Consider the following 18,052-nt stretch of genomic DNA (forward strand, 5'->3'; position numbering starts at 1 on the left):
GTTCTGAGAGGGTGGTGGTTATTTACACAATAAATAGGCTCGAGCCTGCAAAAGGCAAGATATAAAGGCACGGCAGCAGGGCTGACAAATATTTAATATCCTATGTTTTTGAGGGTGGGGGTAAGGAATCAACATTGCAGTTTGTCATTTAAACACCTCTATTGTACAGGTCATAGTGGAGAGTTTTGACCAAACGTGATCCACCTGGAGGAGGAACCGGCAAGCCACTCCAGTATCCCTGCCAAGAAAACTCCATGGTCAAAGACAACAACAATTGTCTCCAGTGCCTCTGTGATGCGCCTTTGCTCAGGGGAGCAGTCTGGGGCAAGAGCCTTCCTATACATGCTTTGTTGTTGTTGTTTAGTCGTTTAGTCGTGTCCGACTCTTCGTGACCCCATGGACCAGAGCACGCCAGGCTCTCCTGTCTTCCACTGTCTCCCGCAGTTTGGTCAGACTCATGTTTGTAGCTTCGAGAACACTGTCCAACCGGAACACTGTCCAATACATGTTTACTCAGGAGTAAGTCCCGCTGAGTTCATCGGGACTGACTCCCAGGTAAAGTGCCTTTGCTTTGGTTCGATGGAGCATGGAGAGGGATGGTAGAACGCATCTCTGTCACACCCCTTAACTCCCCCACCCTAAAAAAAAAGGAAGAAAGAAAAATTGAAAGGATCCTTTAGCTCGACCCAATACAGGCTTTCAAACCACGTGCAGTGGGATCTACTGTTTGTGCAAGTGTCAAAATGCAGAGGAAACTGGAGGTCAAAGTGCGGTCCTTTGTCCGCACTTCTGTAAAAGCGCGCTATTGGCAGTTCCTCAGTTAGCGCGGGAAAGTTTTGTTGCGCACGAAAAGGAAGACTTTCTTCTCACATAACGGTCCTGAAAGCGCCACTCTAACCCCCCCCCCCCCGCTTCCCACCACTACTCCTCTCCGGCCACAATCTCACTTTTTCTCGAGAGTAAGAAAGCAGTGTGTGTGACCATGCATGGGTGCTGAGGTCTGCAGGCGTTGCGGAAATGGTGTTTAAAACTGGGTGAGTCGAGACGTTTTGATCACCCACTTAGGACAGAAGAAAACCAGCCAGCCCGATGGGGAGGGGGTCAGGGGGCGTTAGAGCCCTGCAGCCGGATCCTATGAATGCTTACTGGGAAGCAGATTCAAACCGGAGGCTTCTTCTCAGGTTAAAGCTGCGCTTCGGTTGGGCAGCGCGGAGTTGCTCTCTCCGCGCCAGAGGTCACTTTGCGCGTGAGCCGGTGGGTCGCTCGCCGGCTGCCGCTGTCCCCGCTGCTCATGTCTAGCATATGCATATGCTTTTCTTTTCCATTCCCCCCTCCTCCCTCCCTCTGACTTGAACTCGCAGGCTTGTAAATTTTCACCCTGGGAAATTAGCGACAAAGCCCAATCTGTCTCCCGGCTGCTTTGCACTTTGCGAGAGGGAGGTTGTTGCAGAGCCGCAGATCGAGAAGGGGGGAGCGCGTTGGAGAGAGAGAGAGAGAGAGAGAGGAGGGGGAGGGAGGGAGGGAGGGAGGAAGGAAAGGGGGAGGAGGGGGACGAGAAAGATTGGAGGGGGCACATATGAGAGAGTCGCGGTAAATAGCCTGAAACCGGCCACGAGCCGCAGCTTCGAGCTCACACGTTCACACGCTCTCTCTCTCTCGCTCGCTTTTGCAAGCGCGCAAGCGGCGCTTGGCCGTCTCCCTAATAACAAGAGTGACCTTTTCCCCTTTGCTGTATTATGTCTGGCTGGTTAAGGGATTGCGTCCTGCAGTTGATACAGCCTCTGACTTCCTACAGCTCGGCTCCAAGCACGCTGCTTTAGGTAAGTTGCCTTTTAAACGGGGGTGAGGGGGGTTGGTTAGGGGGTGGTGGCGGAGGAAATCAGCCCTGGACTCCGGAGATCCACCGATGCCTTTCCAAATCTCTCTTTCTAGGTAGGAGGACACCTGTAGCTCTGCCGAGGCCAACCCAATTAACTTGGCGGCTCCGTGAGGACTTCATGGTTATTATTAATAATACCAATACTAATAAAATCCAGAGACAGGCAGTCGCGTCCTTGCTATCCAACCCTCCCGTCCTCCTTTCCCTTATTACTTTTCTTTCCTGTCTGCAAACAATGCTCCTTTCTGACCTTCCCCAAAGGAAGAACCAGCTCCATCCAGAGCAGCGCCGGGGTTTCTTGAACTCACCTTGCCTTGCTTTTAATTGAGAAGGTAAGTTGAGGCAGCGGTGTCCACGCCAGCTTGGCCCCGGGGGCAGATTTTTTTTTGGGGGGGGGTCCTGTTCTTTTCCCCCTCCCTCATAAAGTCGGGATCCTGCTCCTCCTCCTCGACTCTTTCCCGTCTCCTCTCTGCTCCGCAACTTGGGGCTCCCCAGCTCCTCGCTCTTTCCCCCGCGGCGTGTGCGTGTGTGTGCCTGTGTGTTTAAATCAGGGGAGGTTTTCCTTATTTTTATGATGACGAGAGAGAGATGCGAGATCGGGGGCTGCAGGAGGCGAAAGAGCGGCGCGATTGGAGGGCTGGCGAGCAAGAAGCGCAGGCGAAGTTAAACAATGAAACGGGAGCAAACGCCCGCTCGCCCTTTCCCTTAAACCGCGTCGCCAAATCCGGCTGGCGCGCTCCTGGTTGCCAAACAGCGCGAGCGTGAAACGCGATGGTGAGAACCGACTTCATTTCTCCCTTTCCTCCTCCTCCTCCTAAGAATCGGATCCCTTTTCTTCCTTGCTCCCCTCGGTTTTATTTCTAATGAAGCTTGAAGGGAGGGAGGGGGGGGGTCCTGTCTTTTAACCCTAAGCGCCCTGCAATTTTTAGTGGGAGAAAGGCCACCTTTTGCGCATGGGTTTTCTCTACTCGGTGCAGCCTTGGCCGAAAATGAGGAAAGAGGTTGGGGGGGGGGACGGGACCAATCCGATGGGCAATTGTGATATTTAGCCCTCTTTTTCTTGTGATGGTGCATTTCTCCTCTCGGTCCCGCCCGCCCGGCCACCCCTTCTCTGCCTTAGATCCCGAGACAGGCTTGTGCAAACGCTGCATGTGACGGTTTAATCAAATCCATTTGTTACCGCCGAGCTTAAAAAGAAGACCGCGGGGGCGGATAGAGTTAGGGACGCATGTGGCTCTTTGTAGATCGCCACCACCATTGCAAAGATAGATGTGTGTGCGTGTGCATAATCTCGCCCGCTTGCAAGTGCCTGCCGTGTGTGTTGGTAGAGGTGTCGCTTTTTCCAGCAGTCGCTTCCCCCACCCGCCATCCCTCCACCCCCTTTCCAAAGTGCTCTGCACAATAGCCCTGTTCTCTCTTCGCTTTCAACGCAAACCTCTTCCACTTGACCCAAACTACGGGGAGGGACACGGACACACACACACACACACACACACAAACACACTTGCCGCTTCTTGCTTTGCTCAATGCGAAGGAGCTACCCGAGAGTCCTTAAATCAACTCATGCAGAAAAAGGAGAAAAGTTTCGGTAAGGTTGCCATCGATTGTTTCGTTGCTCTTTTCTTAAATAGATATTATCTCTCCTCCCTTACCTTGACGAGCGTTGAGCAGACGTGCATTTCAGTCTGGATGTTTTGGAGAGGAGGAGGAGGAGGAGATTTTGGGGGATGGAGGGGGGTAATGCCTCCCCCCCCCCGACTTCAGCTTGTGTTATGAAATGCGCGCTGCCGCTTGGTTGGGTAGGCGAAGGCTTCTAGATTTTATTTTTAAGCCAGTTATTTATTTATTTTACTTCGGGTGAAGCGACCGCAGAAAGCTGCGAAACACTTTCTCCTTCCCACCCCCCAAGTCCCTCTTCCCCTGCAAAACAAAACAACATAACAAAAGCCCAGCCCACACATGTGGCTTTGCAGGGATGGGGAGAGAAATTAGAGGCGCCTGGCTTGTAGTTAACATTGCGGGGGGGGGGGCTTCTTTGTTGTTAAAGAGAGTGTTTCCTCTATCGTGGCTTTTTATTTTTTTATTTTGCATGTGAACTGCATCAAAATTGAGCTCACTCTTGCAAATCTCTTGTTGGCCTTTGCCAACCACTAGCACTTTGCTGCCATGGTAACTGTAATTAAACTGATAAGAGTGGAAAAATGTCAGTATCTCTCTGAGTCTTACAGCTGCATTGGAAGAAAGGAGGTGGGGGCTGAGAGAATAAAAATTGGCTTCCAGCAGCACCACATTGAATTGGGAGAGAGGTGAGGTTGGATGGGGGAGAGGGAAAGAGAGGATAGGAAAAGGGGTGGAGGAGGAAATATTGTGTATTTAAAAGGGTATATGGGTAAGGGACTTTAGGAAGAAAATGTCCTCTTTCTCTACATCTTGGGGGGGGGGAGGTGTTGGCACTTGTCCATTCTCCCAGCTCTCTAAAAAGGGTTACAGGGAAGCTCTTAGGCCCCCAACTAGCTCTCAGAAATTTAGACGATCATGACAAGTTGGGGGGAAGGAGGGGGCAGCGCTAAAGAGAGGCAGAATGAACCCTTTTGTCGTCTTGGCAGTTGCCAGATTCTTTCTTCTGAATTGGTTCTCCCAGCTGTGGGGCTGCTGCCTGTCTTTTTCCCCTGCCACTCACAAATAAGTTAGAACACTTTCCCCAGCCTCTCGCTTCAATGGTGCTGTTGCAATATATATATATATCAAATTAATAATAATTGTTTGTGGGGAGGGAACAATTAAAGTGCAACATAGGAGTGATTTAAGGTGGTGGTGATGTTCCTGGGTGCGAAGGAGTTGCAGTTACTTTTGTTGTATGAACTACAGAATCTCACCCTCTGTGTGTGTGTGTATGAATAGCAGAGAACAAGAGACCACAATGGAAGCAATCGAGCGTTAGGCTGGCTCACAATGCGATCCAGGCAATTAAAAGCTCACCAGAGTTTTTAAAATGAAATGGCCCCCGCTTCTTCCTGATCACCATGCTGCACATTTGTGCGTCTCTCTTTTTTAATTATGCTTTCCCTTAAACCGTCAAACAACTCAGAAGTAGCAGGGGCCTCGGGGGCAGAAGGAAAATTTCCAAGCACAGTCGACCTGAATGACTGACTCCTGAGCTGCTGGGAGTAAAGTCTTTGTTTATTTATCAAAATGCCTTTCTTCAAAATAGGCCTCCGCCCCTTCATCCCAAACCTCTCTGAATAATTGTGTGTTGTGGAGGGAGCTCTGAACAGTTGCTTTATTCCTTTTGATTGGTACTTCCCCTAACCACAAAACTTTGATATTTCTGTTGTTCGCGTGTAGTCTGAACATAATGTAAGAAATCCATAGTGGGAAAACATCTTCATTAGGCCAAACTGTTGCAAGCAAACTGTTGTTCCTCAGGCTAGATGGCGAACAACTTGTTTTGTTTATTGTCCTGCCCGATGAAGTGTTCTGGTGAACTCGAAAGCTTGCACGCTACTTGGTTAACATTTTGGCAACTAGCTGGCCTGATAAATGTGTTGCTTTGCAATTTCCCTCAAGTGGACTTGGATTCTTCTTCTTCCTATGGTCCAGCATGGCTACCTTGTTGCTCTTCCATTTTTAAGTTGTAGCATCTTAGCTTCAGTTGTGTTCATAGTGGATACAACTGAATTATGTTTTAAACTTTGGAGCAAGTACCACCTAAATCAATATGACTTACTTCTAAATAAACATGCATAGGATTGTTTAGGTACTTAGAAGGTATCTAGCAGAAGCTGTATAGTTTTGCCTCTAGAGCAAGCCTTGGTCACTTACATGCTGACTCCGAAGTCTCCTTCTAAATGTCCCATTGCTTTTAAAAATACCAGATGTAAATTTCTGTAGGGTTATGCTACATGTGGAAATATTGTATGCAGTAAACATGGTGTGAACTTTATTCCTAATGATGCTACTGGGGTGAAGGAAACAGCCATAGTTCAGTTGCCTTAAATAACATTTGCTGCAAAGTTGACAAGTGTTTTAAGAAGGAAGGATTAAGCTATGGAGCTGAGCTCAATGCTTGCTCATTTTTGAGGCCCAAGCAATTGGAGACAAGTCAATATCTTCTTTTTGGCATTCTCGTGCATTATATGCAAACCACCCCCACCCCATCCTCCTGATTTCAGCAGGAGTGTGTGCTTAAGGCGACCACTGAGATCAATGGGCTTGAAAGACTTACCTGTAGGAGTCTTAACAAAAAGCTTTAATCTGCATGCCTGGCGCATTGCCTGCAACATCAGCAGAGCATCCTAGTTTATGTGATGGTTTCATGCACCTCATTCCCAACCACAAACTGGTGCAACGAGTCTTGAGCCCTATAGCATGGGCAGAAGTTTCAGGCTTCCTTGCACCGCGAATCCAAAATTGAGAGTGTAGTGAATGAGGGGGGGGGGGAAGGCTGTGCTGGGCAACAGAACTGTCTTAATCTGCAAAACCTCCACCTTAAGCCAAGCAAGTCTAAGGTGACTATTTCTCATTTGAAAACTTGGCAGGCTATTGAGCTGTGACTGTATTAATGTCAAAAGCACAGCTCTACTTATAAAAAAGATGGCCAGTGGTTTGCTATATCAACCTGGCTTTGATTTAGCACATGCCACTTCCTAAACTGAAAGTTGGGTTGGGTATTGCTTTTTTTGCATTGGATTTTTTCCTTTGTGGGTTTTCTTTGCATTCATCTAATATGGCAAGAATGGCTGTCTAAAGGAGTGCTGTGCCCAAAAAAAATATTTCTGCGTTGTATTCCACCCCCATTCTTGATCAATTAATATGAAAAGAGGCTGCATCTGGAAAACATCAAAAGGGAGAGGGTAAATTTGGTGAGAATCAGAGTTGGAAGGGACCCCCATCTAGTCCAGCCCCCTGCAACTGCAGGAAGCATCTATGACAAATAGGCATCCAACCTCTGCTTAAAAACCTCCCAGGAAGGAGAGTCCACAACTTCCCATGGGAACCTGTTCCACTGTGAGATCCTCATGGACGAGGCATTTTGTTGTTGTTGTATGTAACTTTCATTTCACATGGGAGTGTTGATGTGAATCTTTCATTCTACAAATACTCTGCCGGCTTCTTGGATGCTCTGGCTTCCTGAAAGCCTAATGACCTCCTTGGCTGGACTTTGCAGTAAGCGCTGGAATGCTGGGAGGCTCTTTGCCATGCACCTGACAGCTGCTGCTGTTTTTTGTTTTGAAGGAAAGTGTTTTTAGTTTTAAAGAAATTAGCGTGGGAAGGTTTTTTGTTTTGTTTTTAAGTGAAAGAAGAACTTCCCTTGCTCAAGATCAGTGAGCATGCTGATCTCAAAGGAAGCTGCCTTATAGTGAGCCAGACCATTAGTCCAGCTTGCTCAGTATGGTCTCTGACTGGCTCTTCCAGGGTTTCAGGTAGGGGTCCTCTCCCAGCCTTAGCGGGAGATGGCAGGATTTGAACCTGGGACCTTCTGCATACAATTTGCAGTTCAGGAACTATGACCGTTCTCGGGAACTCAGTAGCCATTTTCATGAGCTTCAGATTGGAAACCAGGGAGATGCCATGAGACTACTCCTCTCCTGGGACTTTTCCAGATAAGGACGCATGGGCAGCTGGGGGAGAGTATGGGCAGAGGACTGGGGAAGTGTTTAATGGAAATAAAACTCGCACGTCACCCCCTGCCTCAACCTTGCACCCACTGAAATTCTGAAAGGTCCTACAGTGAAACGGAAAAATGGAAGCATCTTTTGGGGAGAGTTTTTTTTTTTTGTTTGTTTGTTTAAAGAAATTGGAGGGAAAGTTTCTGCACAACCTCAAAAGATGAGCTATATACGTATGCAACTATATTCGTATCCCAGTATAGCTTTAGGGGCTAATCCCTTGAGTCAAAATCCTTGGGTTATAAAACTTACCTGAGTTGCTGCATGGCCTTAAGACAAGTCACTATCTCTCGGTTCGATCCCACATTATGAGAATAATATTGACACATCTTGCAGCATCGAGGATGTAGAAAGTTATTTGAACACTTAGAATCATAGCTGTCAACGCTTTCCCTTTTTTTAAGGGAAATTCCCTTATTTTGAATAGGATTCCTTGCAAGAAAAGGGAAACATTGACAGCTATGCTTAGAATGTGCTGCATAAGTGTTAGGCACTCCTTAGGTTTGGGGTTTTTGTGAATGAGTTGCTGTCATGTATATGCACTAGATGTGTCTTTCTGGGGAACAGGATCGGCGGCAGTGTCTCCTATAGCTGTATAATAGAATTAAGGAAAGCATAGCCAACAAGGGACCCTCCAGAAGTTAATGGACTACAACTCCCACAAACCCTGACAAAGCTGGCTGGGGCTGCTGGGAGTTGAAGTCCAAAAACTATGGAGTCCACCATCTTGGTTATCCCTCGACTAAGGAATGTTTACGATGCTTAAAAGTAAAGGGACCCCTGACCATTAGGTCCAGTCGTGGCTGACTCTGGGGTTGCGGCACTCATCGTACTTTATTGGCTGAGGGAGCCGGCATACAGCTTTCGGGTCATGTGGCCAGCATGACTAAGCCGCTTCTGGCGAACCAGAGCAGCGCACAGAAGCACCGCTTACCTTCCCGCTGGAGCGGTACCTATTTATCTACTTGCACTTTGACGTGCTTTCAAACTGCTAGGTTGGCAGGAGCAGGGACTGAGCAACAGGAGCTCACCCCCTCATGGGGATTCGAACCGCCGACCTTCTGATCGGCAAGTCCTAGGCTCTGTGGTTTAACCCACAGTGCCACCCACGTCCTTAGCAGGAATTAAAAGTTTGGGTGTGACACTTTGGTATCCCCATTTCCTGTCACTGTGGCTTTTTGACTGAAGGGAATCCTTTTGTGGTTGCCTGGGCAGAACCCTACTTTATCCTTAACGCCTTTGTTGCATTTCTCCACAAAACGGCTGTTTTCTACCTGCGGTTCTGAGCCAAGCATTGCTTGTTCGATCTTCAAATTCCCATGCCTGCTTCTCTGATGATAGATGCTGCCTGCATCTGGCTGAGGCGATGCTTAAGGTAAAAAAAAATGCTGCTTCTGCCATTGCCCACTGCCGTTTGGTAAGACTATGGGAACCCTGGTTTCTAAAGAGGCTCAATATGTAGAGGTTGGTGCTAATGAGGTGTTTCTCACCTCTTGCAAGCAAGCAGCAAATAGAGGTAAACCTCTTTATCACTTTTCCAGCCACCGCCTTCAATAGAAAGCAGCGCGTCAAATGCTGTGTAGCATGACCTCATCTGCAATGTGGATCTTGACGATTCTGCATCCAGCTCCACTTCTCCTTAAGAAAAAAAAATAGTTCCTTCAGCTGCAGGGTGTCTGCCCAATTGCCAGGCAACCCCTGCTGACTGTTCTCAGTCCAAGGTTCTGTTCCATAGGTTTGCTCCTCGAAAAGTACTCCCCAAGTCAGTGCCATAGCTGGGGGGAAGAGCCAGGACTTTTGCCCCAGGTGAAGACTCCAGAGGGGTGCCATTGAGGCTTCCAGCCTGCCAGCTATTTACTCTCTGTGCTGGACACACAATTCTACTGTTTGGAGAGACTCTCTTTTCTCCAGCCTCTTTTAAACAACAAACATGAGCAACCTTTCTTTTTCTTCTTTCTCAGAATTGGCCGTGTTTTAGGCTACTGAAGTCGGGTTGTTATTTTTAAAGCCAATTAAACATGGAGGAACTCGTTAAGCTTCAAAACTTTTGGGGAAACTGTTTCTTGACATTTCTAAACCTTCAAGTGCAAATCTTGAGTTCAGCTGAAGCCTCTGGAAGCTGCGCTGCTGTAACAGAAACGTTAACAAATAAAATCTTGCCTCCTTTTTATGCAATATGTGCCTTTAAGAACAAATGTGCTGAGGTGTGTGTGTGTGTGTGTGTGTGTGTGTGCCAAACCGAGTCTTTGACCCAGGTGAAAGAAAGCCCGGTTCCACCTCTGTCCAATTTGCAGCTTTATTTATTGGTTTTCAAATTACGATTTTATTAGTTGTTGGCCCTTTTCTTTCTTCCTTCAGGATTCTTTGCTTCGTTTTCTTTCAGAAAGGTGATGGGGTTAGAGGCTGTGTTGCAGAAATGTGAGAACGGGTGGCCTGATGTAGAAGGAACATTTGTTGTTTAGTCGTTTAGTTGTGTCCGACTCTTCGGGACCCCATGGACCAGAGCACGCCAGGCACTCCTGTCTTCCACTGCCTCCCGCAGTTTGGGCAAACTCATGCTGGTAGCTTCGAGAACACTGTCCAACCATCTCGTCCCCTGTCGTCCCCTTTTCCTTGTGCCTTCCATCTTTCCCAACAGCGGGGTCTTTTCCAAGGAGTCTTCTCTTCTCATGAGGTGGCCAAAGTATTGGAGCCTCAGCTGCAGGATCTGTCCTTCCAGTGAGCACTCAGGGCTGATTTCCTTCAGAATGGAGAGGTTTGATCTTCTTGCAGTCCATGGGACTCTCAAGAGTCTCTTCCAGCACCATAATTCAAAAGGAATTCAGAAGGAACATAGGAACCTGCTATATATGAGTCAGAGTGTTGGCCCACACAGCTCAGCACTGTCTCCACTGACTGGCAGCAGCTCTCCAGGGTTTCAAAGAGGGACTCTTGCCTAGCCCTATCTGGAGAGGCTAGGGTTTGAATCTGGGACCTTCTCCATGCAAAGCAGATGTTCTGCCCTGAGGCTGTGTCCCTTCCCACAGACTTAGATTTTGTACACATGATACCTTTGAAGCACATTCAGAGCACATGTATTCTCTCAAAGACTTCTGGGCTTTCACCACTCAGAGTTGCAGTTGCAGGGCCCACAATTCTTGAAAGGGAACAGATGTGCTTCCAATGTGCTTCAAAGTTATAGTGTGTACACAGCCTGGCTTAGTTTTTGGTCAACTCATGTTGAAGGCCATGTAAAATACAGCAAGGCATATATTTAAAACATTCCTCCTGCCGCTGGGGGGGTGGATCATGGAAGCTGTAGTTCGTGAAATGTGTTCAGAATTGCAGTTTTGTGAGGAGTAGACTAATATTTCCAGGATGCTTTGGGTGAGAGAGTGGGCCTTCAATTGTGTTGTGTGCCTAGCCTGACTTAAGAACCTGAATTCTTTCCCAGCAGCTCTTCATATGAATGAGGAGTGTATGTTAGGGGAAACGTCCTAGCTTCAGTTGTAGGGAAAATGCAAAGGGTCCCAAGTTAAATCCCTTGTGGCTCCAGGTAGGGCTGGAAAAGGCCTCTCCCTGAAACTCTGGAGAGCTGCTGCCAGACCGTGTTGACAATACTGAACTAGATGGACCAGCTGCCTGAGTTGGAACAAGGCAGTTTTCTATGTTCTTTTGTTGAAGGCTCTAACTATAGTGCTTGAAATAAGTTCATTGCCTTTGAGATCTGAGGCCCCTTCCCAGGTGGGGAGAACTTCCTGGGCATAACACATGCTGGTGGGCCCCTATAAGCAGGGCCAGCCCAAGGCATTTTGCTACCTGAGGCAGGAGATCATGTTGCCCCATCTCATCCCAACCTCATCTCAAGTGTCTCTTCCTGGGAGTAACAGTAATAATAAAAATTTAACCAACAGTGCTTTCCTTCCATCGCACCCAAAATCCCCTGCCTGGGGCAGATGCTTCACTCCGCCCAATGGTAGGGCCAGCTCTGTTGGGCTTATCTAATGGCAGCACTAGTGGTAGCTAGCTTGGAGCTGTCCTTTAAATTTCCTACAGTGTCCTAGAACACAGTTTCTAACCCACCTGCTTCTCAATGGATTGTTGCAAAAGGGAGGTCAGGGATAGATAGATTTTGCAACATGTCTAAATCTCTTGGTTGTAACAATATCTCAAAGTGGTTTGCAAAAAGAAGCAAACAACAACATTACTGAGTAGCAAAAAAACCAGTTAAAAGCCACAATTCCAAACATTTTTTAAAATTAAATAAAATAACCAAGCTCAAAAAACAGTTTAGAACACATGTCAGCATTCTAATATATCTAGACAGGTGTGTCTAAAAGTTTTTAGCAGGCGCTGAAAAGAGTACAGTGAAGTCACCTGCCCGATGTCAATAGGGAGTTTGAAAGTGTGGGCTCGCTGCCGCACTAAAAGATGGGTTCTTTACAAATGTGGAATGGGTGTTATGTGGCTCTTTCAACGGTGCCAATTTCTGTAGATTGATCAGCTGAGTGGGCACTTAGGGGGTAAGGCAATAGCACAAGTAAATGGGTCAACAGTTAACACTTCCAGAGCTCTGGCACCTTGGCAGTTGCCAAGAATGACTTGCTGTGTTTGCGGGCATGAGAGGGAGAGAGGAGAGCATAACAAACATGGGTAGAGCTGTTATCTCCCCAGATTGCACCCCGTTCCGTCTCGCAGGGTTATGTTCTGGTGGGCAAGAGACTCAAGATCAGCCTTATTGTCATGTGGGGCTCCTATGAGTCTATACCTATGTACACACACTGCATGGCGATAGCACAGTAGAGAAATGACTTCTGTGCAAATGAGTGAAGAACTCTTTCTGGCAAGAATGCCTGTGTGCATTGAGTAAGTGGCCTGCCACCATTTCCTAAGCTCTTTGGCAAGAATGCCATGAAACAAATCCAAAATAGGACAGTGTGCCACCACTCTAGTGCGCTTTGCAGTGTGTGTGCCACCCCTCTGATAGATTGGAATAGTTTGGCATCATAGTCAGACTGAAGCCCTGATCATAATAAGAGGCTGCTGGATCAGGCCAATGCAAATCTGCCTTCACATGGCAGTTTATTCCATTTCCCTGACCTATTTCCCAACTATTAATTTCTGCATTAGTTTTGAGCTTTCACATGATGTGAAAGCCACTTCCAGGAAACTAATGGACTGTAGTACATGCTTAGTGCTCATTTCTGTGTTGTTTCATTCCAGAAAAAAATCCATTTGCAGCCCACTTAACCTGGAAAATGGCAAGAGTTAATATGGCAGAATTTGGGGTATATACTGCCGTACAGTTCTTCCCTGTTTTGTTTTTTAATGGGGGAATAGGTCTATAGTTCCCAGACTGTATTAACAGTCTTCATAGGGAATTCTTGAGAATTGTAGCTCTGTGAAAGGAGTAGGGGGGGGGGGTCTCCTAACAACTGTCAGTATCAGTAACAAACCGCAACTCCCATAATTCTTCGGGAGATACCCTGACTGTGCAAGCTGGTATTGTGGTGCTTTAAAGGTGAATGTGGCCTAAAATGGTTCTGGTTATCAGAATAGCAATGACTTCCCAGCACTCTCAGAAGCATTAAGAGTTTGTTAGCAAATTCATGTTTCCCAGTCACTGGTCTACCAGTCAATGTGGATGGAATGAAGAGGATCAGGGGTGCATCAGTGCCATACTCCATGCCTGTGGATTCAGCCTTGCAATTACTTCTCATACTGGTTTTACCCTGCAGCTGCTTCTAACCTCAGTCTGGCCAAGGGACAAAGCAGTTTTTGAATGGGTTGGGAGGCTGCACTTGAAGAGAAAAAGTACACACCCACACCCCACAGATTTTTTCGTCTTCCCTTTTAGAAATGCATGCTACCACCAATTTGGTGTTTACGTAGCTAAAGGAGGGTTGTCACGCCCACCCACCCTCATAGCTGTCAACGTTTCCCTTTTTTAAAGGGAAATTCCCTTATTTCAAATAGGATTCCTCACAAGAAAAGGGAAAAGTTGACAGCTATGCCCACCCTACTTTCTTCAAAACATGTAGCTCTGCTCTTAGGGACTCTTCTGCATAATGGGGCTGCTAAATCAGGTGGCAGCTTTTAGTTTGTACCATAGTAGAAAGAAAAGCCTTGCTACGTTGTTGTCCGTTTTCTACTGAACCATTCAGCCAAATCTGTTCTTTGGAATATTGGAGAATTTTCTGCCTGTGAGATGGAACCAGTATTGTTGGATGTGGGTAACTCCGCTAGGAAAGATGGGCAGCACATTGTTCTGTATGTGAAATGGGCAGGAAGAATCCCTTCGTCCTTCACAAGCCTGTATTGAAAGCCTACTCTTTAGTTACCCCCTTTAATCAGGATATTCGGAAATGCTGAGTCCCTTTTGGAAGAAGGGAATAACAACTGAACAGGGCTTTTGGAGCAACTTGCGCACTGAATGCGCCTTACCCTTAGAGCAGTTCTGTGCATCAGTTTAATTCAACTTCCTTATTATTTCATTATTATTATACATTTATTAATAGTTGCAATTTTTCCTCCACTTGCTTTCAAATCTGTGACTTTAAAATTCACCAGTTCATCTGTTATGGTGTCTGACTTTCTTGCTCTATAAAGGTGATGTGCATATTGCTTATTGTATCCAGCGATTGTGTGAGCTGAAGGCAGTTCATGTGGTTGATCTTTCCATTCTGCACTCCTCCTTCAGCATTGTCCTGAAGGTTAGGGAGCCCTCCTACACAATGACGGCTGTTTTAATTCTTTAAACTGATTTAATTCTGTATTATTATTATTATTATTATTATTATTATTATTATTATTTATTTATTTACAAATTCTCCTTTACGTATGTCTCAAGGAAATTAACCATCATACGCTCATACCTCGGTTGAACAGAATCCATTCCGGAAGTCCGTTCAACTTCCAAAATGTTCGGCTCCCAAAGCACAGCTTCTGATTGGCTGCAGAAAGCTCCTGCAGCCAATCAGAAGCCACAGAAGCCCCGTTGGATGTTTGGCTTCCGAAAGAACATTCGAAAACTGGAAACACACTTCCAGGTTTTGATCGTTCAGGAGCTGAAATGTTCGACTCTCAAGGCGTTTGGGAGCCAAGGTATGACTGTACTCTAAAAAATAGTTTTTAAAAACACTACAGAAACAACAACTGGAAACAGGTGTTCATTCTGTACCGTTTTTAAACCTAAGGCACAGCCTTTTGCATTTAGCTGAAAAAGCTTCTTTTTTAAAAAAGCATTCAGTTGTTTCCAGAAAGAACACACGGAGGGGCTGTGATGTATCTCAACAATGATGCTGTTCCATAGGCCAGGGGCAGCCAGACTCAAAGCCCTGCTCCAAATTATCCCTAGGAGCTTTATGGCAGAGGGCCAGTAAGAAATCATCATCATATGGGGCTGAAGTGGGACGGCAGAATCACCCCAAAATGGGCATGGGGAAAAACGATCAAATTTGCAATGGGCAAATCTGTCAATTTCAATTCCTCAGTTTCACATGTTTCCAGTCTTTAGTTCTCCACATCATTTCCGATTTATTTTATTTAAAAAAACAAAACACCACAATTTTAATGAGTTTTCCTTAATACAGTATACACATGTTTGGATGGAATATTGCTAAATATACATTTATTTATTTATTTATTTATTTTGCAAACCACTCTCACCTGAAAAAAGCAGATAATGGGGTAAAGTGTCCATTAAATGCATATATTAAGCGAAAATGTGTGTTTTTATGGGCACTTTGCCCCACTATGTGAATTTTTGTATTTCTTTCTTGGCTGGAGAACTGCATTGCAAAATTCGGAGAAGTGCGAATTTGAACGGAAACTTGTGCTTTGGGTCTCCTGTTGTTTCAGAGAATTCAGAATAGGTAGGCTTACCTCTAAATGTGAACTGAATCCAATTATTCCTGCATCCCATAGCCTTTAGTCCCTCCTGCCTCTGTTGCAGTGGGGTGGATTGTATGGACAAAGACGCCCGGGTGCAACCCAGCCAGATGGACGGGGTATAAATAATAAAATAATAAATAATGCCATATTGCCTATTCTGAGCCTACACTGGCACCTTACAGTCTATGTGGGTGTTTAGTTCATCTACAGCCATGTGTTTGCTGCAAGGAAAAATAAGCTCTCCAGTATTTTCCTCCAGTAATTGTGATGCTCGTAGGTTGCAATATTTATTAATTTCAGAAGATCTATATACCACTGGATTGTAATAAAACCTCAAAGGTATTTAGAAAATGGTCAGTAAGCCACACACCCCAGTTAAAACAATGACCTGAAACATTCAAAAAATAATAATTAAAATAAATGATAAGCTAAACAGATCTGGGTTAATTTTCCACGGAATGCACGCTTGACAAATCCCAGCTAACCCTGGTCTTGAAAGCACATTTTATCTGTGGGTGCCTGTTTATTGCATTCACGTGGTGGGAGGGAATTAAACGCACACCTAAAACTGCAGTGTGTGGAGAGGTCCTTTGGAGGCCAGTGAAAAGTTATGGGTTCTGCAGAACAGAGCAACTTTGAAACTTGATATTATTTACCAAAATGACACACCGCTATTAGGCAGCTACCTTTCTGTTCATAGCACTTAATATTTTAGACATCAGGTTCTAAATGCAGCTGACTCGCTTACTGCGACTGTTGAAAACGATAAATCTCGGCTGCCCCCAGATATAACAGTGGGCGGGTAAGCATTTATTTTGTAGCGAGCTCTTGGCTAGAATTTTTCCCCTGCCTTGCACTGACAGATGCCAATCTGACCTTTTGCAAAGCTCATCTATTTTTCCAAGCCTCCCCGCACCCACCCACTGAGGAATGGGAAGAGTGGATGTGGATAACATTTGAAATCAGTGTATCCTATCCTCTCTCTTATTTGCCTGTAACTAAATGGGGCACGTAGGCTGCTGCAGTATAGACAAGCTTTCCATTTACAATTAAACAAAGCCAGGTTTCTTTCATATAAATAAGATACAGAGTCACGGTTTTATGTGTTTCACATGCTTTCTTTGGAGAAAGTCCCACAGATTTCAGTGGAATTTTAATTTCAGTTAGCTCTCCCTGGAGCACGAGTTAAAGTTTCTGATAGAAGCAGTGATTAAAAACCAAATCTCTTTTTTAACTTCTGAGGGTTGCATCATCATTACCAATATTTGCTCGCAATATTTTTCTTCCTTTTGTCTTTACCCTCTTAAAACTTGACATGCAATCTCCTTGGGGCAGGGACCGCCACCTCGTTTGCATTGTAGAAGCAGCACGAGCACTGCCACAATATTAATAGGTTACACAGTGTGTAAGATTCAGATCCAGCTAATTGTTATATAAAGAATTAAAACATCAAGGAGTATTGTTGAAGAAAGTGAATTCTCTCCTTCGTGACTTGCAGCGAAACCTCCACATATTTCAGTCTCTGAACTGAAAAGAAAAGATGGTTTCCATCTGTGCGCTAATATTCAAAGATACAGAGCTGCATCTAGTGCTGGCCATAATCAGAGTAGACCCATTAAGATTAATGAACATGACTGGATAGCTGAGTTGCTTAGAGCGTGGTGTTGATAACACCAAGGTTGCAAGTTCAATCCCCGTACGGGACAGCTGCATATTCTTGCATTGCAGAGAGTGAACCTAGATGTTTCTCAGGGTCCCTACCAACTCTGTCATTCTATGATTCTAACCTAGCATTTCCTTAATTTCAGTGGGATTTCTCCTGGGCAGAATGTGGTTGACTATAACCCACTGAACATGAGAAGCTTCCCACCTACCAGGGCAGATCATTACTCAATCTAGTTGTTACCATCCCCAATTCCCTAGAGCAGATCTCTTCCATCACTTGGCATTGGAGAGTGAATCTGGGACCTTTGCAAGCAAAACCCGTTATGAGGAGCTCTCTGGCTACTATCCTGTCCTCTCTATTCCTGGGTGCTAGCTCCTAGTTGGGTGCTTTCTTCAAACCGAGGTTTGTAGAGACTCAGTATTATATCTGTGCAGAGGCTGAGCATTCAATCATGGTTCTTGTTTTTAAATGGGGAGCCATCTGCCCTGCTCTCTTTCTTTAAAATAATAAAATAATAATAATAATAATAATAATAATAATAATAATAATAATTTATAATTTATGTATTTTGAACCTTCCTGGTTCAAAAAACCGGGCTCATGGTGGCTAACAACAAATTTAAAATACTTAATTGTAAAAGCAACATAAAATACAGTATAAAAACACGAATAAGAGTAAAATTCAAAGTTCAGAAATCAGTTTAGGGGAAATCCATCTAATAAACATTAGATAATCACCAGGGCTAGCTGGCTGAATTAGTTCTACTCCTGGGCCAGCGAGGAGGCCAGGGGAAATTTAGCTGTGGGGTCTCATAGCGGGTAAACTTCATAAAAGGGGAGGGGGAGGGAAGAGAAGGGAAATGAAAGATCAGGCTGAATTCAAATTAAAGGCCAGACAGAATAGCTTACAGGCCCAATGGAAGGAGGTTAAATCCTGAAGGGCCCTAGTCTCATGGGACAGAGCATT

At 45.5% G+C, this 18,052-nt stretch overlaps 1 protein-coding gene and 1 long non-coding RNA gene across 8 annotated transcripts in view; one reads left to right on the top strand and one right to left on the bottom strand.

Annotated features, from left to right (window-relative positions):
* LOC307225327 overlaps positions 1–2,299 on the bottom strand; it is a 37,647-nt gene extending 35,348 nt beyond the window's left edge. For all 3 annotated transcript variants that reach the window (XR_013842889.1, XR_013842890.1, XR_013842891.1), the window contains exon 1: positions 2,188–2,299. This is a non-coding gene — a long non-coding RNA (uncharacterized lncRNA). The remainder of the gene's footprint in view (positions 1–2,187) is intronic.
* Positions 1–18,052, top strand: part of LMO3 (LIM domain only 3) — a 96,386-nt gene that overhangs the window by 3,389 nt on the left and 74,945 nt on the right. The window contains exon 1 of one of the 5 annotated variants that reach the window (XM_079993087.1): positions 1,604–1,820. The exons of 1 other annotated variant lie outside the window; for it this stretch is intronic. Coding sequence is in view for 1 of the 4 variants with exons in the window: in XM_079993083.1 (XP_079849209.1) it covers positions 3,149–3,467 (319 nt within the window). In the remaining 3 variants the exon portion in view is untranslated. Of the gene's footprint in view, positions 1–1,603; positions 1,821–1,932; positions 2,212–2,515; positions 2,654–2,976; positions 3,468–18,052 lie in introns of those variants that run through there. 3 more of the 5 variants (XM_079993086.1, XM_079993084.1, XM_079993083.1) reach the window with 3 other exon arrangements.

The sequence above is a fragment of the Podarcis cretensis genome (genome assembly GCF_951804945.1).
Source record: "Podarcis cretensis genome assembly, chromosome: 10".
Classification (NCBI taxonomy): domain Eukaryota; kingdom Metazoa; phylum Chordata; class Lepidosauria; order Squamata; family Lacertidae; genus Podarcis; species Podarcis cretensis.